General features: G+C 37.3%; 1 protein-coding gene across 10 annotated transcripts in view; it reads right to left on the bottom strand.

Annotated features, from left to right (window-relative positions):
* Positions 1-822: 822 nt before the first annotated feature.
* PPP2R5E (protein phosphatase 2 regulatory subunit B'epsilon) overlaps positions 823-22,228 on the bottom strand; it is a 101,820-nt gene continuing 80,414 nt past the window's right edge. For 3 of the 10 annotated variants that reach the window (XM_027830171.3, XM_007068005.4, XM_043549713.1), the window contains exons 4-15: positions 20,668-20,769; positions 18,376-18,468; positions 12,576-12,706; positions 12,434-12,493; positions 11,704-11,812; positions 10,745-10,798; positions 10,591-10,641; positions 9,477-9,596; positions 8,520-8,647; positions 6,205-6,306; positions 5,437-5,580; positions 823-2,998 (exon numbers count right to left, since the gene is read on the bottom strand). In XM_027830171.3, coding sequence (XP_027685972.1) covers positions 2,899-2,998; positions 5,437-5,580; positions 6,205-6,306; positions 8,520-8,647; positions 9,477-9,596; positions 10,591-10,641; positions 10,745-10,798; positions 11,704-11,812; positions 12,434-12,493; positions 12,576-12,706; positions 18,376-18,468; positions 20,668-20,769 — 1,194 coding nt within the window. In that variant the 3' untranslated portion in view covers positions 823-2,898. The remainder of the gene's footprint in view (positions 2,999-5,436; positions 5,581-6,204; positions 6,307-8,519; positions 8,648-9,476; positions 9,597-10,590; positions 10,642-10,744; positions 10,799-11,703; positions 11,813-12,433; positions 12,494-12,575; positions 12,707-18,375; positions 18,469-20,667; positions 20,770-22,228) is intronic. The other 7 variants (XM_043549718.1, XM_037901114.2, XM_043549716.1 and 4 more) reach the window with 3 other exon arrangements.

Raw genomic sequence — 22,228 nt, 5'->3', positions numbered from 1 at the left:
ATTCAATCCTTTCCCCTGTAACCAATATGGTACAAGACATGAGTGAGCTCCCATCAACTGTAATGTTAGCAGTCTACAACAAACATTAACAAAAAAAAAAAAAGAGTTTCTCAAAACCACAAAGCAAACAAAATCACAAATGAATAGATGCACTGATCACAACTGACTTAAGTCCATATGCTGCCTTTATCTTTGCATAAACCTCCCATTGACTCTAGTGGGACAGGAGCAGTATATTGCCTTTGGGTGGCAGCCAACAGTGGATTGTGTGGATTCTGTGGTACTACTATGGCAAGCGCTTCTTTAAGTACATCACAAAGTACAACCTCAGAGTGACCTCACCTTTTTAGAGTCACATGACTCACATCACATTACCTCATTCAATTTAAAGAAACAGTCTATCATGGAAGTGAAAATCACTTTAGATACTCCCCAGTATCCCCCATTAGAGGTAAAAAAAATATTGCAACCAGCTAGGTTCTCATCAGTTTTGTATCACCAATTCCAGCAGGTCATGCTGAAACCAAGAACATCCAAGAATGGTCAACACTCACCTAAATTCTAAGTACAGGACAAGGTGTCTTTTTCTAATGCCACACTGTTTCTTTTCATTCCACCAGGCAGAAAAAAAAATGGAAACACCAAGATTTCTTCCCACCACAATAGTTCAACTGTTGACCATTTAACACAGTCTAGTCAGGCATGAGTTTAAATGCACCCTCTCATACAGCATGTAAATTGCAGACACAGTCACACTACTAAATATAACCCCAACTTGTAGTAGAAACAAAAAGGCTGTCAAAAACCAAAGGGCTAAGGGACGATTTGTTATAAATTTATTTAATCTTCTGTTTTTGAACTTGCACCTTTGTTTCAGCACTTTTAAAATAAAAATGTTTCACTTATGACAGTATCTGCCAAGTTTACATTGTGTCCCAGTCAGTGTTCTTATAAGAGGCTTATATTAATCCCATTAAACCATGTTGTGATGTTTTGTGTTGCATATGACTAGTTTACTTCTGTTATTTTTCCAGAATTAACAGTGTCAAGTTTTTACAAAGTTGTTGCATTTACAACATCCAATGTGCAGACCCATGTGTACAAACTGTGACCTGATAATCCTGAAACAGCCAGTAACCTGGGATTGGATTCCTGCTCCCCTCCCGCCTTTTTGTTTTCTTTTGTACCTGGAAACAAGAAAACCTCAAATTCTACTGTATATTTGAATGGTAGGAAGAAAAATATACAAGCTCGTACTTATACTGTATTTCTATCAATGGCAACAGGTCATAAGTTCATGTTTGCAACTAACACAAAGACTCATGAACACCAAGTCAGTTTTATACCATAAAGACTGCTGGATTGATGGTTTAGGATTATCAACTCACTGTTGTCATATGTCTATAACAATTCAAAAGCATCCTGGAGAAAAATCCTGAAACACATCCCTTTCGGTATAAAATAATGCAACTGCATTAGCTAAATATATACTGTACATAAGTCTTATCAGCATTTTACCGATCAAAGATGTAAGATTCCACTTTTAAATACAAAGCAGATAGCCAATAATGCATACTTATAATACAGCCCTCTTGTTTTTCTTTTAAACAATTTGGTCACAATGCACCTTTGATATAAAAGCATTTTAAACTTTATTATTAATACTCAGGACATTAGGATTTCCAGAATTTTTTTTCAGTAGCATTTGTAGAACCACTTTTGGTAACAAATACAGTAGTTAGGAATGAGCATCCACTTCAGAATGCAGAAGTATATTATCCAGAATCCTTTCCAGCTAAAACCATAGGGCTGGCGCTGTGATGAGTAATAGTACTACAGTCACAAAAACACTATAGTATGTTTTTAGAGGCTACATCCTCTTTTGCTGGAATACTTTATAAATACATATTAAAAAGTAAGGCAACAACTCCAAACAGTCCAAACTGTTTGCTCAGCTCTGTTCCCAATTAGACCCATGACCACTGGAGATCAATTTCATGCTTGTACTGTTTAGCGTTTGTCGTTATAATTTCAAAATGGTCCAATAAAATGTATATATATTCTAATCATTTAGCCATTAGTATTACCAAAACAGCTCTGGTATGTGTGTCCAATGACATGTAACTAATACTGGTTAGGTACTGAAGTTCACGATGTTACTATTGCCCATTTTCAAAGGATTCAAGACTGTGGATTCACAATAAATTGACGCATTAATCTGAAATTTCCTTCCCTACTATGTTTATCACCTCTTTATTTTTACTTCTAATGCTTAAATTGAAGGAGTACCAATGCTAGCCTGGTACCAGAAAGATACTCACACCAGTAAACAAAACCTTAGGGACCTATATTTTTCATGGCCCTGATCTGCATGGACATTCAACTTATGAAGATGTGCAAAAGGGAAAAAAATGTCAAATTACAGTAAAGTTATCCAGAGAAGGAGGATGTTACACAAACTCAAAAGGAAATGACAATCTTTTTTCTCCTTTACTATAAATACATTTAACAGTTTAGCAGAAAGGCAAGCTAAATTTAAGATTGTTCACATTTGAAAGTTGTATCATACTCTCTGCTAATGATAAATAAGGAACAGGTCCTGACAATGGAATTTTGACATAGCAATTTTCATCAACAGATCTTTGAAGACTGGTTTTAAAGAAGGGTCAAAACAATGATTATGTTGCAAAGTTCTGAGAAGTCCATCTGCTGTCCAAACTTTGGATAAAAGTCCTTATTTTTTCCTTTACATCGAGACTGTTATATACAGTGCTGTTGTAATAATGAAACAAATGTGAAATCTACTGTAAAGTTGCACAATACAGAAAACTGTTGCTCCATCTTCTACTACATAAATGTGTGACTCCACAGGTTAATAATGCAGCTTTGTTTCTTTTGTTAAGTTGGAATTATTCCATCACGTCTAAGACCTCTCTTTAACTCCAAATCCTCCAGTTTTTTCCACAGTTCTTCACGTTCCTTCTCTTTCTTCTTCTCACTAGCAGATAGAATAAAATAAAGTGTTAACAGCAAGGAAGCTTTAAAAGTACCTATCCAACAGTACTTATTTGATATAAGCTATGAGCAGTAATTTTTCTAATGCACTTGCATTTTTCCCTAATGTATATTTATTTTCAGTACATATTTTTTACTCCAACTTTTAGTTTATCTACATCAAAAATGCTGAACAAAACTGAGAGAAACAAAAGATGGGATATAATAAAAAAAAGTTTAAAAATCTTTACTGAAATTAATTTTTACTATAGAGCAAAAATAGCTAGTCCATATTAGAATTATATTAAAATATTTTATGGATCAAATACATTACATTTCAGATTAATACATACTTTTTGGGCCAAGTTCTATTTCACAATTTCAAGTTTATTTATTTGTTTAAAGAGGAGTATTAGGGTCTCTCTTGTTTTCATTAATATTAAACCTAGCCTATTCTCTCAAACAAGGCCAGATTCACTTCAGAAGTGCTCCATCCCAGTGCAGCTAGTGTGAATCCAGTTGCAAGATCTAACCCTCATTCAATGCATTTGTTTTTATTCCTACAGAATCCCTACAAAATAATCTGGACAATGTTTGCTTTACCAATAGATTGCGCAGCCAAATTAGATAAAGGAATCAGAGTGACAAGACTGTAGTCCAACTGAGTTCTTAGGGAACTGAGTGGAAGAGGTGTCAGGAGAAACCCAATAAAAATTAAAAAACTAAACTAGAACTTTCTTAATTTGATTAGTCTCTGAGTTCTCTCTCTCTGTCACTCGTTATTTGGAGTTAATATGGTCCTTATGCTATAATGTGGGGACATAATGTTATAATTGCTTTTAAATATGTATAAAATTAAGTCATTGTGTTCTGATAACAACTACAACACCTGGAGTATGTATGGTCTTGATGCTACAAGTTGGGGAGAGCTTTCAATTTCTGCTTAAGTCACCTTGCAGGATCAGGTCCAATGGGAACATGAACGTCATGGACATCTAGGGTACAGATATGTAGATTCCCAATTTGTCACACTGCAGAGTTTCTCAAAATATTCCACTGATTTAGAAGCTTTATTCTGGTACAACTTGCTACCTGGGATATTCACATCACCTAGGCTGCATACGTTTAGTCAAAATGCGGTCATTTGGCCATAATATCTATTAACACCATTCTGGTTAGAAACAAACATCTGTTTTCATTCATAATTTCTACTTTCATTACACACAGCTGCTGAAAAATATTCAAAATTAAATATAAGAAATGGTGAATACACTTACCAGAAATTTATCATTATATTATCTAATTGCTGTGTCATGTATCCTTTCTTTCTAAAATATTTCAGTAGGTTACCTCATTAGTTCACCTATGTTTGAACTATTATTCATTGACACTGAAAACTTTAGCCCTAACAAATTCTAAATAACTTGGCTATACATCACTCTTATTTTGTAAACTTTGTTCTACTGGGGAACCCAGCATAAATCTGTTATAACTTATTTCTATTCCTAGGCCCTGATCCTGTGAGTAATCCCACTGAAGTCAACTGGACTGGACTACAATTCACCTGTCCCCTTTGAAATGCGTGTTTTTACACCAGAATTTCATTCTGAGGGTTCCCATTATCAAGTTCTTACAACTATTTACCATCTCTAACTACAACACTCCTTACAAATACTAATGAATTTTGCACCAGCACTTAGTAAATGAAAATCCAATCTCTTATGGAAAGATGTTCGAAAACTTGCCCATGTTTGCCCACAGAACCCTAAGAAATCTTTATCTCAGCAAATTGTGATTAATTGTTAATATTGCACATGGTTTAATATTTGAAGTTAAGTTATCCCATTTTTTACATTCCAGTATATATTTTAAAATAATAATAAATGTATTTAAAAGACCAGCACCAGCCCTAGCTACAGTAGAGGTCATGTAACCAAGTGCTAAGAAAGCTCTTCCATACAGTCATTACCTGCAACATACATGCTATGGCAGGGTCTGATCCTGTGAAACTCTGAATGCCTCATGAGATACAAAGTCCCTCCGGCATCCATCAATTTCAGTAGTAGCTGAGGCGTCTCAGAACCTTCCTGGATCAGACCCTAGTCCTAGGATTCTGTGTTGCCCACACTACAAACTGTACAGTGATTTTGTCAGCTAATCTGACAGACTGAACTTGTCTACCAAGGCCTGAACAAAAACCATCAAGTCACCTACTACTTGGCTCAGGTTTAAACCCAAGACTCCAGAAATAAGATGTTAGTGCAATCATTTATCCAGTATACCATCTAACCCATCAATTACAGATTTTTAAATGTATAAGACATTGTATTTTATTATATATAAAAGCAAAGCAAATCAAATCAAAAGGAAGGTGAACTATGAACCTGGTCACATAATTCAACAGTATCATGGCCTCCAAAAGACTTCAGAGGCTATACTAACCTAACAAGGTTTGATGACATACAGTACCCTTCGCTTTGCTTGTGGGAACCCCGAGTCACACAAAAGGCACGACTTAAACGAAGTCGCAAACTGCCCGGAGTTCCCGAAGTTTCCTCATTTTTTTCACCTGCCGCTTTGGATAAGCTGAAATTTTAGACAAAAGATGATGCACTATAATTGGAGAATGAAGATTAAGGAAAATAGACAAAAAACATTTTACTAGGGTGCAACTAATGATTGTATGAATGGTGCATCTACTGGATCCTGCACTCTAAAGGACTCGGCTATATCAAGATCTGTGAAAAAGGAAAAACTGAAAGGGCTGAAAGGTGCCACTTAGGCTTAAGACCACATGCAGGATAAGTAGGATGGGTCTTATCGTGAGTCATGTGTTGAGGAAATTCCTCATGTCCCACCTCCACCCTTTTTGAAGCCTTTAAGCCAAGTGATATCTTTAAACCCTTGTTCTTCTTTTATTACTGAAAATCTTGATACATTTAAGTCTTTTGGAATGTGGTGCCAAAAGGAGTTCTGTGAGGAATGCAGATCCACAAGCTATGCAACGGGTACTGTATTTCATAGGGGAGAAAACAACCACCTATACATGATATTATCTGGCATCTTGCAAGGAGAAGGCTAATGAGCATGCAGAAAAAAATGAGGCATTGCAATCAATTACGTGTGAAATTATGCAATCACAGCAAAATGTGAGGAAAAAATTAAACGCAGGCTTTATGCACAGCTGACAAAAAAGCTTTAAAAAGTTACCGCTGACGATCTGACTTGTAAGTGGCTGTCAGCTCGTCAAACATGGTGCTGTTCATTTCCATAAACGCCTTCAATACATTGTAGACTAAAGCCACAATAGCCCTGTGAAATATAAAAAAGATAAGGAATCTGTTAGTTTCAGTTGAAATTGAATAAGAACAAAAAATAATTTACACACTTTCCTGAACTTTTCTTATTGGAATTGCTGAACCTGATTCTAATCTCCTACTAGTTAGAGTGATGTAACTTCTTTGACTTCGGTGAAGTTACTTCTAATTAACATACTTATATGAAGTGAGAATCAGGCTCTCATCACTTTTTATCATTTAAATGAAGAAAACAAATCCCCACCTATTACAGGTAACAACAGACAGCTAGCACATACAACTGCAGATACTTCACCAAGCAGTGCAGCAATTCTGAATGTAATCCAATGGTCAAAATTGTAATTCTAGCAGAAGTAATTAAAATCTAAACATCAGAGGTGAATGATGCACAGAAAAAAGGGTCAATAGATGCCTTTGAATAGAGTATGAATATCTCAAAGTAAAGAACCCAAGTATGAGAAACATGAAAGATTCCCTTGGATTTGCACGTTTCATGATCATTTCACTTTAGTACATGTAAAAAGAAAACAAGTCCATTGGAAAAAGAAAAAAATCTTTGAGGAAGACTTGATAATTCTAAGAAATAAAACTTCATTTTATCACAAATTTTTAAAGTACAGGCCTGAATAAAGAGAGCAGCGTGCATGCAAAAAATGATCTCAGCATTAAATTTTGTGATGTGATTACTAAATGCTATCCACCAGCCCCCAGACATGTTCTGTGACCCAGGTAGTAAATGGAAGACATCTAATTATAACTGTACATATAATTAAATGTTTCTCTAGACCAGTGGTTTTCAAACCTTTTTTCTGGTGACCCAGTTGAAGAAAATTGTTGATGCCCGTGACCCAACAGAGCTGGGGATGAGGGATTTGGGGTGTGGAAGGGGACTCTGGGCTGGGGCAGGGGGTTCGGGTGAGGAAGGGGGTCAGGGCTCTGGGCTGGGAGTGTGGGCTCTGGGCTGGGGCTGGGGATGAGGAGGCTCCGGGTTTGGAGGGGGCTCAGGGCTGGGGCATGGGCTTACATCCAGCAGCTCCTGGTCAGCAGTGCAGCTGGGATGCAGAGACAGGCTTCCCGCCTGTCCTGGCGCCACAGACCGCACTGCGCCCCGGAAGTGGCCAGCAGTAGGTCTGACTCCTGGGCAGAGGTGCGCAAGCAGCTCCATGCAGCTCTCACCCACAAGCACTGTCCCCCCACTCCCATTGGCTGGACCTGCTGCTGGGTGCTTGCGGGGGCACAGCCCGGTGTCAGAACAGGTAGGGACTACTAGTTCTTACTGGCTGGCCGCCAGGGTCCCTGGGTGCTGAGCAAGGCGACCCAGTGCCTTGCATTCCACAACCCAGCACTGGGTCGTGACCCGAACTTTAAAAACCACTGCCCTAGACTACTTTAAAAAAAACAAAAAAAACACCCAGATAAATAGGACATGTACATCATCTTGATTGTGTCAAGACGAAAATGTCTTTTTTTAATAGTGTACAGCAGCAGTGGAGTTTGAGAATGTAGGTTTTCTCTATACTAGCAAATAACTTGGATCTCGCTGTGAGCTAACTGTTGATTACTACTGACTTAATAGCTGCCATTGTCTTTGAATACGTTTATAAAAATAATCTAACCTGAGAACATGCTGCAATGTGTGTGAAAATGCGAATGTTTAGAAAAATGCTGCTGCCACTGATTATGTGACACCAATCAAAATAATATTATATATCTGCAGAGCTGTATTAAGATCAAGGAGTATGTTCCAGGCCAATTTACAGTCAGACTTATCCTGTAAACCGGTTTACAGAAATTATTGACAGAGCATTAGAAACGTTTGGTGCCTGACAGTTCTTCTTGGTAATTATGCAATATTTTATTTCTATTGTTTTTGTATTTACGATGATTTATGATGAAAAATTTATGATGAAAAAATAAATACAAAGGTTAAAAAATTATTACATTAGCTGCTCAAACATATTTTGGAAATGAAACAATCTGCACTGCTTTTATCCTACAGAGTTCAGATTTTGTGCATGTCTCAGATAATTTAACAATATTCTGAGCCAAATTCAGCTCTGGTTTAAATCCCATTGGCTTTATAGAGTGGCATCTGTTTACATCAAGGCTGAATTTGGTGCTATTTCATGTTTTCTTTGTCTGGAATTTCCAAGGTTGAATATATAGGTTTCAGCAACTGGACAGATGAAAGATAATGCCAAAACTCACGGATTCCAGTGTTCTTTGGAAATCCTATAAAGACTGGAAAACATGATGGGAAGTATAACGTTGGAGTTCTCTTCTATTAAACTCATGATGTATTCATTATTCCAGTAATACAGCGCCCTTTCTGCCACCTTTGATGGGGAGGGAGGAATAAAACCCATTAGCAGAAATTCAGTTATCTACAAATTTCTTATATTTTACAGAAAACATGCCTCAAAACAAATAACGTCAGAGCCAATCAATGGGTTATCATTACTTTCTAAATGAAATCTCTATTTTATCCAGGGCATAACTTGCATTAATATAAGGTTGTCTTTAAAGTAAATATAAAATAAATTTAAAATATGATTAATGTTAAAATTAATGTATAAGTATTCAGTGTTTGATTTCATTGTAATTTCTTACATGGTGAAAGGTTACGTATGAACTAAAATCTATTTGGATCACTTTTGTGGTCATATGACCTGAACCCAGGGTAAATGCGGAGTACCTGCTGCGGCTTGCTTCAAATCCTTGTCTCCCAGAGAAATCAAAGAGAGCCAAGAGTATGGAGTATCTCACAAGAGGAGCTCAACACTTGGCAGGCTTTAAGCCACGACAGCACCCTCTTGATTCCCAACAGGTAAGGAGCACTGCTTAGAATCACTGAAGCACTGCATTCTGTCACCCTGCCTCTAACATGCCCTTTCCCCCAAACCCACCTTAGCCCTCCTTTACCATGAGATGCAAGTTTTGTGAATGGACTTTAAGATCTCACCCTTGGAGTCTCATCTTTTTTCTATTTCAACCTTCCCCGAGTGTAGGGACTGCTACTGAAACAAACCCGTCCATGGATATACAAATAATAAATATGTTCTAATCAGTACAATGCAAACTCAGCATTTAGGTATCTGTTTTGTATATTCACAAGATCTTAGAAACTATATTCCTGTTTTTAAAAAATATACTTGTATTACTGACCTGAAAGTGAGGACTAGAGACACACTTGGCAATTTGTTTAAATAAAGGTTCCTGAATTTTGACAAATTGTGAAGGTTCAATCACATCCAAGATCTCCTCCAGCTCCCCAAGGAACATGACCTAGACACAAGTAATTGTTAAATTCAGAACTCCTCAACTCTTGTATTTGCAATTTATCAGCTAAGTTTTCAGATAGGTCTCCACCCATCCTCTAATTCTATAGGCACAAACAGCTGAATGTAGTCATCTACTTTATTTACTGATTAAGTCAGATAGTTAAGATATCTAAATTTCAGGATTTGACCCCACAATTAACAGCAGGTGCAAAAATAGAGAACAAGTTTTCAAAATTTTGCATTCTAAGCCCTGGTTTACACTGGGGTGTGTGTGTTAGTGTTCTATTTACAGATTATAATGCGTGGTCTTTGCCCTAAGGAATTTACAGATGACACTGTGTACCTGGGGTGAATTCCTGGTCCCAGTGAACACAATGGCAAAACTCTCATTGACTTCAATGGGCCAGGATTTTACCCTGGTAATTAAAGGATCCATCTTTAATTGCTTGTCTTTTGGGACCAATTTTCAAACAAAGATGCTCTTGTTGTGCCCATAAATATCAGTGTGTAAACTCAGATTTGCAAAATCAGGTAATCATGCAACTAATTGCCAATCTATGTTAGAAGCTAAAATACCTCTAGCCCAACTCTGAAAATGTAGGCTTGACACAAACTGCTGCAATTTGTAATAGAATTTTTCCACATAATTCCACAACATTCACTTTTGCTCTCTTTACATGAAGAGTCACTCCCTTGTGAAAGAACACTTATATTGGCATACTACAATATAATGCTTAACTTGCCAACAGAGATGATGACTATCATCAGCTTGACACCTCTCTTTACAGTCAAAATTATGTCCAACACAGGTCAGTCTGAACACAGATAATCACCCATATAAGCTGAACAGACGCCAAAATCAACAACAGCATTTAAGATTTGTCTGTATTATTTACCTGAAACTCTCTGGATGTTCCTGGGAGAAAAGTATCTTTAATGTTTATCTGTAGAACTATCAAACTCCTTTACTTAAATCTTAACAGCAACATAGAACTTACCTCTTTCTGACTGCAGGTTTTCGGCCAGAATTTCATTAAACCTCTAATGACCTGAATTACAAATGAGAAAACAAATTTTACATTAAATTTTACAACTTCACAGCTGGGAAAACTGGATGTTTAAGATATAAAAAAATACCAAAGAAATATTTACTGGCTCTGTGAGTGAAGGATCTTTCTCCAGAAACTGTACTATACAATATGCCAGCTGTGAAGGGGAAAAAATATATTCACATGAAATTATGACATTTTTACTGAGAACTCAAAAGACATGTTCAGTATTAAAAAGAACAGAGAATCAGAATAGTTCAGTATGCATCTTACTCTAAACTGTAAATCCTACTTTAAACTGTGAGTCTGGGGAATTTGCAACTGCATCCAAGCTGCAGTTAACAGCAAAGAACAAACAAACAAACGAAAAGTGAAGAAAAAATATGTCCAAGTACATTTTGAAACCATTTGAACTTTATGGATTCCAACTGTACTCATGTAAGTAACATTTTGAAAGGCTCAGTGTTCTGTGAATGTGTTTCTTTTACATTTTTGGCAGCATCAGCATCATGACGACTTACATGAGATGAGCCAACACAGCCAAAAACTGGCATAAAAGACTAAGAAAGCAAGGCCAGAGTACAGAAATTAGGATCAATTCAGAGCCAAAGTGCAGAGAGGGTGAGTGTGTAAAGAATTACCAAGATAGAAGGACTAGACAGATGACAGTGCAAGAGACAAAAACAACTGAGACCTCTGGCTACAGGATCAGGTTCTGGATGAGTGGGGAAGATAGCCTCATTAGAGGGACAGAAAGATTGGGTGTCTGGAGGAAAGCCTACAGAGTTTCAGTGCTAGACAATATCTTACAGGTATACAAAAATTATATGAAACCCAGATATCTATCTATCTATATATAAATTCCACCAGATTTATTCTACAAAATGCATTAAGTCTACCAAATACTTATCTGTTTCAATTTTATTCCACATGACAAAAGTTTTCTGGTTTTTTTTGTTTGTTTTCATTCAGAAGTTTTTTTAGCTAAGCAAAAGATTTCCAAAGCAATCAAGTATATTGTTCTGTTTTAACAAAGCAGAAAATGTTTTTTATAATTTCTACCTGTGCATGGAAGAGTGATAAACTCCTGACAGTATGTAAAGGAATCAGCACCTTCACCAGAAACTGTTTATGCTCTGCTTTAAGAGGTAAAGCAAAACCATTGATAATACTAGAAATAAGAAAAGAAACATTGATTAGCAACATCACAGAACATTTACTTGTGGTCTGAACAAGTAGTTTTTATCAAAGTAATTACACAAGACGACAGACTGTAGTTATTATCCTAATATGTGCTGAACCTTTGCACTAGCCAGTGTTCAAGGTACAGTTCATTCTAGTCATTGCTATATAGTAGTTACACTCTGACATGAGAATAACTGTGTGATCAGTCATATAGTCTTGTTGCCTAATATATATGACCTTGCCTATTTGGTTGGTAAATTAATGAGTTTAAGGTGCTCTTTGGTAACTGACTGTGGAACTAACTACAATTAGACTGATTAGCAACACACTGAAACCAACACACTAATAACTGTTTAAAGCAAAATTTGCAATGTACAAGTCAGAATGAAGTGCACAAGGAACAATGTAAGAAAAAATTGTACTTTGTAATGTGCACACAATTAAATCTTCTTTGCAAAGAGGTATGCCAAGGCTTAATCTGTGCTTAAAGTTAAGCATGTGCACAAGTCTGTTTTCAGGATCAGAGCTTAAGCTTATATTTTTCATTGACCCCTGAAATTTTCAGCATAGCTGTCAGAGATGGCTTATTATATAAAGGTTCATTTACCTTCCTAATATTTCCAGCAGTTCAGCTACACCATTGAAGTGTTCAGTTTCATAAACAAACCTATCAAATAAAGTTTAAAAAATTTAATAAATAGTTTCATAAAACATTTATAACCCAACAACCATTTTCCCCCAAAACTTACCGTAGAAAAATATTGTTAATCTGTTTTCGGATAAATGCTCTAAGACCAAGAAACTTGCCATAAATTCTGTGTAAGACTGTTTTTAGGTAGTCTCGTTCTCGGGGGTCTTCACTGTCAAATAGCTCCAAAAGCTGTTGTAAAAGAAGACATAATTTAAGAATCAGATGACTAATAAGAAATGGTGAATTGCCTTTATTTTAAAAAATGTATGCAGTTTACATATGATGAGCTAGATTGCATATGTGTGAGCGCACACAACTGCCACAAAAATTTGTTGCCTTCATTCAAACTTGAAAGGAGTCAACACAGACATGAGGTATTCAGTCAACTGTGTGAATACCAGCCAATGCACTCTGTAGAAAATGTATTGTGGAGCGTTTATAACTCAAGTTGCCACAGTTGAGCCATTAAATATATGAAAGCATTTATCAATTATTCCAATTCTTTCTTGTTAAGCAGAGGACTTGGACTGGTGACATTCCAGAGATGGTAAAAAAAAAAAAAAAAGAGTTTAGTTGCAAAATATGAATACCAATTCATTAACACAGTCATGTCAATTTAATGCCCAAAATCTTTAAGGGCCTGAACTGACACAGACATACACCGTACATATATGTAATGCATGACTTTTGAGCCCACTTGTGGTTTATGAACAGTACCAACTCTCTCAAGTTGTTTTTTCTATTTTTAATTCCATTTTAAAACTTTTAAACAAACAGTTTTACTGATGTCTGGTCAGGGGCTTTAAATATTATCCTCTAAGGAAGAGTTTCCTTTTCCCTATTGCTGCCATCATCTCTCCTACATGCATTACTCCCACCACCCACAGATGTTTACGGTTGTGTATGTACATTTTATCTTATGTTGATTTCACAGTGGTCGCACTTAAAAAGTTTCTTTGATTCTACATTATATCGGTTTGAGAGATAATCCCAGTGCTTAATATGGGGAATACCAATAAAACTAGTGATCTCTCACAAATCAGAGGTTTTTTTTTTTTGTTTTTTTGTTTTTTTTTTTCAAAGTGCACCTATGGTATGCTCCTTGTTGCTGGAACCTTGTTTTTCTTAATTGTGTCTAAAATGTCACATCACCACCTTTGGTCTGAATAACAATAACTACAATAATAATAAATATGTGCAGATATAGAAGTGTTACAGACAATGTATACTTAGTAAAGAGAAAAATCTAATAAAATGTAATATTTACACTATAGAAAACAGTAATCTAAAAATAGTTTAAGAAACTGTATAATTAGGCTCCTGACTTTAGTCAGCCACAAGAAATTGCAAACACTTTCAAAAGTTGTCTTAAAAAAAAAAAAAGGCAAATCACAGTTTAAATAGATCCTTTTCAGCTGTTCAGTGAATAATAATTAACATATGATTTTAGGGCAGGGGCAGTCAAACTTTTTGGCCTGAGGGCCACATCGGGTTTCGGAAATTGTTTGGAGGGCTGGTTAAGGGAGGCTGTGCCAGGCTGTGCCCCCGCCCCCTATCCGCCCCTCCTTGCTTCTTGTCCCCTGGCAGCCCCCTGCCCCCCCACCCCCGGACCCCTACCCCTTCCAACCCCACCTTGTTCCCTGACGGCCCCCTCAGGACTTTCATAGTCACATCAAGCTGGAAACGTGGACTGATATAAGTAGTAAAATAATAATTTTTTCAATAACCTTAGTGATGTGTGTTCAATCTTGCAGATTCCCCATGACCCCATACTCTTGTACTCGCACGGATTTCATTCTATTCTATACTATGTAGGTTCTTGTACTGCCATCATCACTGAAATATCTGAGTGCCTTCCACTAGCGCATTATAAAAAGTGACTAACAACTGTCACATGAGGTTCATTCTCTGTCTCATCCTTTCCTCAAGGGGAAAACCGTACGTGCAGAGTAGTACTATGTTTTGGCAGAGTTTTTTGCTCTGTGTTTACATAAGAGAAGGAGTGCATCTTGCAGTTAGAATGAAAGATGGTGAGGTCTGTGATGGTCTTTAGTTTGTGGAAGTTTGTTCCACAGTCTTAGAGTGGCACATGCAAAAATTCTGTCTCCTGATGCTTGTCGCATCATTGCCATTATAGTACTGAACACCTTTATGGACTTAGGCTGTTTTATTGTAACTTCTCTTATCTCTGCGGCACTTGTTTCACTATTTACTCTGCATCCACAAACTGCACATTTTCTTTTCAACAAAAATCACAGCACTCTCCTTGTGCAATTCAGCGTATAAAAGAGAGTGAAGATAGGTACATGTTCAAGACTTGTGGTTTAGAACATTCAAGTATGTGACAGATGCATGTGAGCTTCCTAACTGTTTTACTGCTTTGGATAGTTCCGTAGCTTGTGATGATTAATACAGTATCCCCTGCAGTGAGGGATATGCAATCACAATTTCATGAGGGAAACTATGAGTTTTGTCAGCTGCCCTAGAGAGGTAATAAACAAAATCACTGTGTTGAATTAGTTCTGCCCTAAAACAAAAAGCAAAACAAAACAAACCACCCCACCAAATTACACATACATAAATAACTGTCTTACCCTTCCAAAAAATTCAGAATTTCACCTAAGGTAGAAAATAGCTGGAAATGTTGCAGATACAATTGGATTTTAACTCTGACTGTGAATTGGTTGTACAGGCAAAATGTTTAGATTTTCAGTTTCATTGCATAGATCCTCTTGGGAAACAGTTTAGGCTTGTCAGTATCAATTTCAATTACAGGGCTCAAAACGGTAAAAAAGACATGTTCTGATATATGATATCCAATTTGTCTTCAGGTTTTAACAAAATAACAAAGGGTTATTTTTAAGGACAGGTTGAACGATTTCCATAATTTGCATGATTATTGAGATACCTTTATACTAATTATAACTAGAAATGTGAAGTACAAATTACTAAATAGACACCTAGAGCAGAAAATATGGGTATGGGGATACTTAATTGTTATGTCTCTTAGCAACCTCTGCCTTACATTTCAGAATAGATGTAAGCCATCTTTCGAAATGAAATGTTAAACTCTAAACATCCAATGACACAGCTCTAGGTTCGTAAATACATAACAAAAGTGACTGGTATTTTTCTCATTTTGAAATTAAAGCCATTCCTCACTAGGAATAACTTCATTAAAGTTTCTCAAATTTTAAAAACAAATTCAACAATGAAAACATAAGTAAAAGAATGTCACAGTTTAAAGTTACCATGGAACAATATTCATTGAACAGGCTGAATTTTATAAAAGTTTCAGTTGCTATCTCATATAAATGTCTTACAGTAACCTAACAAATCCTTATAAAGTGATAATTCTAAAACCAAACTGACCTTAAATATACGATTGCAAGTGCAATATGGCTTTAATAGGCCAGTCACTTAATTTTAAATGAAAATTTACTTTTTACGAATTGAGGCCTAACTTGTGATTTAGACAAAACATTCATTTGAATTAATACTCATTCTATCTAAAAAAGTTACACAGTTATTTTTAAGAAGTCTATCACCTAACCACACGGCAAGAATAATCTGATTCTCAACAGGCATTGTGATATACTGTCTCATACATACTTACATGTGTACCATTCCTCGTTTTAAAACTCCCTTTCCTAATAGTTACCACTCTTTCATTTGGTATGCCATTATGGATGATCAGATGTCGAAACCCTTCTTTAGATCACATTCATACCCTAGTGCAACATTACGAAAGGATGACAAGGGTGAGTGTCCTGAGGAAGAAGCATGAGGGATAAGCACACCTAGGATGCTGGGTAAGGGTAGAAACATATAACAAGAGTACAGAAGCAATGTTTCTCTAGAATGGAGAGTAGGGCACCAGGATTCTCTCCACAATGATCCGGCTAGGTCTGAAGGGAAAAGAAGTGTAGAAGGAAAGCCTGTGAACAATAGTCTCATACCAAATATCCCCTAAAGAAAGCCTTGAAGCAAGTAACTTTCTCTTCTTGGATCTCCACAAGGCACTGAATGGCCACTCTAGGAAGATGAGCCATAGGTTGCAGTAGTGACCAGATTCGCCTCCGACTCAAACAATTGTTTAGCCACCTCTTCCACTTTGCTGTTCAATCAACCATGAAGAGAGATACTGGCCTCCTTAGGCAGGTCTATTAGCTTAAGTTAGGAAGCCACTGCTGAATCTACCTTTGGGTGAGAGATCAGAAGATATGGAAGTCTGGGTGAAGAATATAGATTCTAAGGTGGTTCTTTGGCAGGATGTGCAAAAAAATCAAGAGAGATTCACCACATTTCCTTCATCATTATCCAGAAAGGCAGAATCAACTCTGAGGCACTACTTTGGAGGGAAGAAAGCAGAGCCTCACCTCTGCTTTTGAGAATTTCTGAAGAGATATGGGATTTAAAATACACCCACCCCACCCCCGAGTCTTTCAGAGTGACCTTCTTAGGGTTTGCTAAGGAACGGGGATGGGACTTCATCACAGCAGCAATTATTCCTCATTCTCTCCAGGAGACTCTCCTACCTGAGAGGAAGGAGGAAAAAGGAAGAATGATGTGGTTTTTGGCCCTGGGGTGAAAGAGACTATGGAGGGGGTTAGGGGAAAGAATGGCTCTCCTGGGAAGCTTTTTCGGAGAATCTTCCTAGGCTGTTGATCATGGATGAAAAGACTCACTCATGAAGATGTGTCAGAAAGGCAAAGTATCTCCTATCACTTCTAGCATGACCCCTATTTAAGTCTCGGTCCTCCTAGAGGTTCTCTTTCTAGTCATATTCAGAGATTCCACACAAGTCCATGGTGGGGGACAGAAGCACGAAAGACAAAATGGACCCACTGCAGAAAGTTATAGGGAAGAGGCAAAGAAGGGTACTTTCAGATCTTCTTCCTTTCCTTTTTCTGGGACAGAGTTTTCTTTGCCTTGCCATTTATACAGAGCTTTGCTGAGGTGTGGAAGAAAGCTAGTCCGTCAGTAGAGAAGCACCAGCTATAGCTGCTGCCAGCTATGCAGCAGAACACACAGGGAAGCCAGCCTGCACACCAGTAAGACAGGGAACTGGGTGCAGAACTCCAGACTGGCTACCATCAGCAAGACTGATGGCCTCCCCAGTTGAGTCACGCTGGTGGCAACCACATCATGAAGATAAAACTTCCATTCTTTGACAATTTAGTTCTTTTTCCCCATTATTGATACTTCCCTTCCTGTGCTTCTAACAGACCTTGAACATAACATGGCCTTTAGATTTATTTCCACCATGATCACCACAACTTCAGTGTTTTCAGTAGAGCTCTAGGAAAGAGTTTTCTTAATGAACTTTTGTTCTTTCTGCTAGCTCTCAAACAGCTCTTGAGCCAGAGTGAGAAAATATTTCCCTTTTTTAAAAGTGATATTTTGACAATTTTAAAGTCAGTCAAATTTCAGACATAAACAATCTCTATTTAATAGGTTTTTTTTACACTCTATAAACACTATTTAGGTTTTTGCACTGTATGGCCAAATCTTTACTTTTAAACTGCCACAACTTCAATTGAGTTATACAACTTGTAAGTAAAATTTCTTAAGTAAGTTAACAAAAAAAAGTGGAGACAAAATTAAATGATGGCTAGACGGTCTCACTCCAACACCAGAAGGCACCATTGTGGATCACCTAGTCTGAACTTCTGTGATGGATCGATATTCCTCCCCCTGAGAGTCTGAATCTCTTTTATTGTTACCCACTTACCCGTTATTGTGGAAGGGTGAAAGAGTTACACATTCTATTTTCGAATAAACCAGTTTTAGGAATAAAAAAAATCATTAAGTATCAAAAGCATGCTGACAGTTTTAAAGAAAATGAGCCTGCTTACCTGTAATACAAATTTCTGATCTATGTACTTTTTGGCAATGCTAGGTTGGAATTCTTGGCTTTCCAAAAATCGTATGAAAAACTCATACACAAGCTGCAAGAAACAAAATCACAGTTTATTCTATGATTTTATTTTATTTTTATTTGTAAAGTTTCCCAGCTTTTTTTCCTAATGCACTAAAACAGAAAATGTCTGTTTTGAAAGACCTTATGGAATTTTTTTTTTAAATTTATTAAGGGGTTACTTTAGAGCTAGAATTAATTACATGATCATACGTGTTAATCTTACTCATTTGACCCTAAATCAGAGGAATTTCATCTCAACTCCCACTAAGAACAGGCATTATCATCCTGTAATGCTTGTTCATTGGGTTGTACAGCTTTCTGGAGTAATTGGCAAGCACATTCTCACTGTCCTCTGGACTCCTGAAATCATACAAAATAAAGTCATTATGATTTTGAGAGGGTTGGTGAAACAGTATGGAAACATTTAATAGTAATTAGAAACTGTTCACTGTAACATTCTGCTACAGGTTTAATCAGTAGTCTCCAACTCGCTGAGAATTAGCCCCTGGGCTGGAGATACTTGCTCTCACAGAAGTCCATCTCTGCCTATACAATTCAGAAGGGACTGCAACTGACCAGACCCATTCAGATAGTATGTAACAAGGCAAAAGGAAGCAAAGTGCAACAGATATTATCTAGCTCTCTTAGGAAAGCAGCTATGATCTGCCAGTAGACAGATGAGTTGTAGACTGCTGTCAATTCTCCATCACACCTTTCCTAGGAGACCAACCATTTTAAAATGTGCTCCCTTCCAGTTTTTGAAAGGATAAATATTGGTGTTGAGGGAAAAAGGCAAGCTAAAAATTAATTTTAAAGGAATCTACAGCTTTTCCATGCAAACTCCCCTATAACATCATACTGTGGCTGCTTTGCCTTATTGAGAAGATTGATTTCTTCTAAATGCTTCTAAAAGGAAACAGGGAGGTCGGAGGTAAGGAAAAGTGCAAGAACTCTATATAATTCAACAGTAGGTCAACAGGAAAGCACTTCTATCAACTCCCTGACAAGTCAGAAGATTAGTTTTACTCTATAAACCATCTATTTTCTAAGAAAATCCATAGCCACTCCCCTCCCTATCATGCTGACCAATACTGTCTCATTGTTTCCTTGTACTCTGCCATCTGTCTGTATCCATCTGTTGTCTTGACTTATACTTAGATTGTAAACTCTTTGTGGCCAGAACTGTCTTTTTGTTCTGTGTCTGTACAGCACTCAGCACCACAAGGGATTTAATACACAATAGTATTTTTGTGAGATTTTAAGTACAAAAAGAGAAAGGAGACAGTTTCTAAATTCTGGGAGGAGAATATTGTGTGACTTATCAAATCTCTCACAGGCAGAGTTGGGGCCCTGCATAAAAGTTTCAAACCAGTTCCTTACTCTAGGTAGAGATCAAGCATACCCTTGTACTTATAGCAACTCCCAGATTCCTCTCTCTCTCTCTGGTGTTCGGGCTCTAACTTGTTCTAAACTGAAGAGAGGAGAAGCCAATTTACCTGTGGCATAAATGGACATAGCCCCTGTTGACGGCAATAGAAAATAGACCTACTTCTGCCAGGGTTGAATCTGGTCCAGTAGCTTCTGATCCTCTCTGTGAAATTAGTTTGTTTTCCTGTATGCTAAAGATATTTGGCATTGATATTTGAAGGCATTCTTATACATCCCAAAAGGAGGATGTATAGCAGAGAGAGTATGCTCTGCTCTGAATTCCTGAAGGCAAGGCTAGATATTGTTAGGAAGGAAAAGGGAAGGAGACTAACATTTCTATTCTCCCTCATCCTCCCGACTAGCAACAAGTGCTCATGTATGCTTCTTCTGCATAGTAGCAATTTTCTAATGGCCCAGCAAAACAAAACTGACTAGGATGACATTAGTTTAATTCCACTGCTCCTGCTGAAGCTGCTAAGAAGTACTGTGTACAGGTGCAATTCTTCACAATAATTTTTTTTAATGCAGTGAAGGAGAACAGGAAAATGTGGGCCACTCTCAGTCCTGAGCTGAATTTAAGTCCCTGACTTGATCAGAAAGGCCCTGAAAACATTACAAAAGCTCTTCTATCTTCATAGGTACTCCAGCTGTAGTAAAGAGCAGTGATAGGAAGGTAGAACAATGATTTCTGCATTTTATGAACCAACTCAAATCTGAATCACAGATTAACAGACAGTGTAGGGAAACATAACACATATCAAGCAGTGATACAGATTTGTTCTCAGATTATATTTAATACCTGTAAATGTGGCCATGATGCCTCAAGGGTGGGTTCATCTTCTTCTGGATCAAATTCATTGCTGTCACTAGGTGGGAGAGTTCTAAATATATTGCAAGATACCTAAAAAGCAAAAGAAAAACAAAATTAAGAGCTGCTTCTGAAATAGTACAGTCATTTCCAGACACCAGAACTCTGTATAAACTCTGTTTATGTATAGTCTCTATATATCCACTATGGATGTCAGTTTGGCAGCATTTACTTTGCTTAATTCACATTAGAAATTGTGCAGAACTAAGTAACCTAATAAACTTGTTGCCTGCCATGGTCTCCTCTTCCTTAAAAACTTTTTCCCTTCTTCACAATGGTGTTCCAAGAGCACCTCACAGGCTGCCCTTTCACTGACTGTATCTGTTTCTCCCTTGAAGAGCCCTTCATCTCCTTACTCCCAGCCCAGCTGAGCAAAATTCAAACAAAGGGCACTAATCTGAAAGGTCTAGGGCATGGTTATTTAGAATCAATAGGAATGCGCTATGAGCAGGCGTAAAAATATGAGGGTTTGCATATAACCTTGTTATTTTCCTTCACACAGAGAGAATATTAGTGGGATGTGCCAGGGAGTCTCACCTGTCAGCACCTGGCATAGTTTCTAATGTCTCTGCACACTTAGTACTAAGTTGTATATCTGGCACAAACTGGGAGCAATAAATACTATTTGCTTGTCACTTATCACATATTTTAGTTCATGGAGGTTTTGTTCTACTTAAACCTAATTAGGAGTGCTTTGCTGAGACTGCCTGGCTTACTGAGGCAGCTTTTCTGGTGTATAGCTTTGTACAACAGCTAAGATAAATTGCAAACTTTGGTGTTCATCCCAGACCTAACTGGGTTATCAAATAGGTGAAAACAGCAGCATGCTATGTCCTGATCCAGTCTATACATGACTCCCGCTGGTCCCCTTTATCCTCTTTGGATAAACTAAGCAGAGGTTTTGTTGAAGGTTTTGAGATGCACAATGAATCTTTCTTCAACATTCTTGTCTCTGTACCTAGCTTTTTACTCTTGTAATTCAGCGACCTGTGATAAATCAGAAGAAAGTTTCAAAAGTAGATCTGCAAGTTATATTTTCAGCATACTGGTAATTTAACATGCAGAGTTACTTTAATGTCAAAAGCCTAAAAACAATCAATACATTGTTAAAAGCAGCATGAACTACACTTCAGTTCACAAATTATAAGAGGTACTAGTAAAAGATTTAACTACGAAAAAAGGAAAGAAAGTGGAACAAGGGGAAAAAGCAGGAAGGCTAAAACGGTGCAAGACAGCGAGAGAAATTCATTGTAAACAGGACAAAGAAGAAAAAAGGAGTGTCAACAACAACTGAGGGAGAAGAATTAATAAAGCAATCAGTGAGTGAAAGTGTGGAACAGAGGAAACTGGTGGGCTTATGATTGGACTTTCTTCTTCTCACCACAAGAGGGTGTGTTTTGCTACAGTAATAGTGAAGTACAGTGACTTTTACTGAAGCTTTTATGGTATACACAAATCTCTGCTTCCAGACACATGGCATTCAACATTGACA

The sequence above is a fragment of the Chelonia mydas genome, chromosome 6, assembly GCF_015237465.2.
Source record: "Chelonia mydas isolate rCheMyd1 chromosome 6, rCheMyd1.pri.v2, whole genome shotgun sequence".
NCBI lineage: Eukaryota > Metazoa > Chordata > Testudines > Cheloniidae > Chelonia > Chelonia mydas.
This window is presented reverse-complemented; position numbering and strand designations above follow the sequence as displayed.